The following is a 3,437-nucleotide window of genomic DNA, read 5'->3' as shown; positions in this document are numbered from 1 at the left end:
TTCTATTCACATAGAGATAAAAAGTTGCAGAACAGAGAATAACATGTGTATTGTTGGAGGTTTACAGGAACATCCTGACCTGACTTATGTGGACAGCTGCAAGAACAAAGGATTCCTACACCAAGAAGTTTGCAACAACCAACCATGCCCCTCTCTAATCTTGTCTTTAAAAATGCTTTGCTGAAACTTTTCAGGGAGTTTGGAGGTTTGGGGGGAATGAACCACCCATTCTCCTCACATGGCCCTCAAAATTTTTTTCTCTATTCCAAAGTTTTGGTTTGTTTGGCCTCACTGTGCATCAGACATATGAACTCACATTCGGTAACATTGTTGACCAAGGTGCCATCTTTCACAGCCCAGCAATATCCACGTTAGCATTAGTGAGGGCTCATTTGAGGTACTTCTCTCTGTCTTACGCACGCCCCTTCTTCTCTGCTTCTGGGTCCTCTGTAGAGCTAATGAACTTATATTATGAAAGAGATATCAGGCCTATCAGATAGGTCCCCAACTAGCCGTGGCTTTTGCTCTTGCACATCCTTATACTAGACAACAGTGATTCTCAAAGTGAGGTCCCCATACCACCATCATCAGCCTCACCTGGACTTTGTTAGAAAAGCAAATCTGTGGGCCTTACCTCAGACCTGCTGAGCTGGAAACTCTACGGATGCTGGGGGCCCAGAAAGTGCATTCTAATAAGCCCTCTGGGTGGCTCTGCTGCATAGTGAAGTTCAGAAGTCCTGATGTACACAATACCCATTTGCCTTCCATGCTGGAATCACAAGTCATTTCTGCAGCTGACAAGCTACTTCCCTACTAGCCAAGATGCCAACTCACTGGCTTCCTTTACTTTTCCCCACATGAATCAGGGTTGGTGACGTCCACCCTTGTTTAGCGCCCAGCTGCCAAGCCTCAGACCTCTGAAATGAAGCTGAGGAGGGCACCAACGGATGCCCTTAAATATATCAGCAACACACTTTCTCATTTGCTATGTTTATTCTGCAAAATTATGGCATGTATCCATGTGTGAATCCCACCCAAAAGTCTAGGATAGACTAAATGCACAAGGTATTGGTGTTCTGTGTGCCTTTGGTTTAGAGTCTGACAATCCACATACATCATACTTTTAAATGGTTCCTACTGTATGCCCCCAACTGAGATGTCGTTTGGAGATTTTTTTTTTTTTGAGTCACTCAAAAACTTTTGAGTAGTTTATTTTAGTGTTACACTTTCAAGAGCAACCCTGACATTGCACTCCTGCTCCTTGCAATGATGATGCTCGAAAACTTGTGTTACCTCTTCTACCTTCCTTTGCAGCATACCTGAAGTCTGATTAATCCATTGTAGACTGTCCATGTGAGCATTCAGCATTTTGCTGAATTCAGATCTGCTGGAGCACGTCAGTAGTGTTAGCAGGACTTCCAAATGTATTCAGGTGCTCAATAATGACCTTGAGATCTTGGGCCATTCGTTTCAGCTGAGCATCTCCATTTTCTGCTAACTAGTAAGTCCTCTCATGTTCCTCATCTAAATGCTGCAGATAAATAGACCCACTCTGGTCCTTTACAGACTCCTCTAAAAGGATCAAGAGATCTTCTAGTTCTTACTGCTGTGACAGGATAAAATCCAATTCTTTTTCCAGCCTTTTCTTATCCAGTTTCACTTTTTCTACTTCTCCATGTAAAGCAGTGATATTCTCACCATTCTCAATCAATGTATGGTCCCAAGCATTGACCTGGGTGGCCTGGTGAAGAAAATGTTTCTCTTGATCCTCTAACTCAAGGCTCCATTTGTTTGCCAGACCATCCAGCTGACCATAGGTCATCACAGTAGTTATGATTGTATTAACAGTGAAAGTAAAAGGTATAGAAGTAATGCCAACCTGAACAGTGCTATTAATCTCAGTTGATGTCAGTTGTTTTAGATTCAAGGTAAAGCCCCTGGTGGCTGTGGTGGTGGTGGTTGACATTGTAGTAGATGCAACAGGAGCTGCTCCACCTGCTCCAGGGAATTTTAATCCCAGTCCCAAAGTTGTACCACCAAGTGTTCCAGCCAAATTTGTTGGGGCACCAAATGAGACCCCAGTAGGAGCAGTGGAGGTAGAAGCATTTGAAAATGAGGTAAACTGCATGGTGTTTGAACTAGTAGTGGCAGCAACAGTAGATGCTGGAGCCAACCCTTGATGGTGGTGCCCCAAAGTAAATAGGAAGGCAGACAAGGCTTCGGCACGGCCAGAGAGGCTGGCCATGGCCTTCTTGGGCTGGAAAGAGCCAGCGCACACAGTGAGTACATCCCCACTGGAGCAATGATAACTGAGGGTTCAGAGGTTTTTGATGTGACTATCCATCTCAGACTGCAAAGTTTTAGGAGGCTTCTTACAGCATTGGTGGTTGTATCACTATCCAAGTATGCTTCCACACGTGAAGGAGAACACATGAATCATAGTTTATAGTTTTCTCAGTCTCTCCTTACATTTCTCAGAAGCTCACAGACCTTGAAGCTTCTACTGACTTATCCCTCCAGAAGGTCTTGGGCTGAAGGGGCACAAACAGCTCACTTTGAAGCAGGCTTCCCTCTTCAGGTTGTACTCACACAAGTGCCTATATCAGGAGGAAGGTGGCCCAATGGTACCTCAGGCCATGGAGACCCCAAGACAAGGACAGCCAGAGGCACTTGCTCCAGCCAGTACATGCACCAGAATGGGAGCTTCGGCTTCTCAGAGGTTACAGGATCACACAACCCACTTTGATATGGTAACACTCTACTCAAGCCATAGGGTGCACCCCTGTAAGTTTTCAAATCAGTAGTGACTTGAGGTCTCACTGTCCAACATCCCCTGGCAAGGCTCTTCCTGAATCTTAGTTGGCTAGTGTCCCTGGGGCCAAAGCCATCTGTATTGAGAAAGCTCGGAACTGCTCATGACCTATGAAGATGGGGATGGGATCTGCACTGGGGACAAGCCTAGTGCAGTTGGGGGCTGGGATCTCTGGTCTGTAGCCCCCTATGCATTCCCTGGTGTGTTTCAGCACTCCTGAATTTCCATCCAGGAGCAATTATACCATTAAGGAGGGATGTGAGTTAGCCAGGAACACCCAGACTGTCAGCTGGAGGGGGTGACTTGGGGAACTTCGGTGTCAGTAGCCTTGGGAATATTGCCCTGCTCTTTGGCTGAACTTCTGGGGTTATTTCTGTACTGCCAACCACAGCACAGACATCACCCCGGGGCATGTCACGCATCTTTGGTGTTAGTATCAACAGTTTTCTTCTCTTCACTCAAATTAACCACAGAGGTGGGAGAAATCCTATTGTCCCTGAAGGAGTGAGCTTGCAGCATGGGGATGGTCAAGAGACATTGGTAGAAACCAGCCTCACCCCCATCAAAATATGCTTGGGCCGTACTCCAGGATGGTGAGTGATGTCCCTTGATAACTTGGCCTATA

The 3,437-nt window shown here is 46.0% G+C and overlaps 1 protein-coding gene across 1 annotated transcript; it reads right to left on the bottom strand.

Moving 5' to 3' along the window:
- Nucleotides 1–1,228: 1,228 nt before the first annotated feature.
- On the bottom strand, nt 1,229–2,128 carry LOC138414119 (nucleoporin-62 C-terminal-like protein). The gene is given in 2 exon segments (XM_069540810.1): nt 1,229–1,319; nt 1,500–2,128. Coding segments are annotated over 2 exon segments (720 nt in total).
- Between the last annotated feature and the right edge of the window lie 1,309 nt (nt 2,129–3,437).

Source organism: Delphinus delphis, chromosome 6 (assembly GCF_949987515.2).
Source record: "Delphinus delphis chromosome 6, mDelDel1.2, whole genome shotgun sequence".
Lineage (NCBI taxonomy): Eukaryota > Metazoa > Chordata > Mammalia > Artiodactyla > Delphinidae > Delphinus > Delphinus delphis.
Note: the sequence above shows the minus strand (reverse complement) of the source record. Positions and strands in the feature narration are given on the sequence as shown.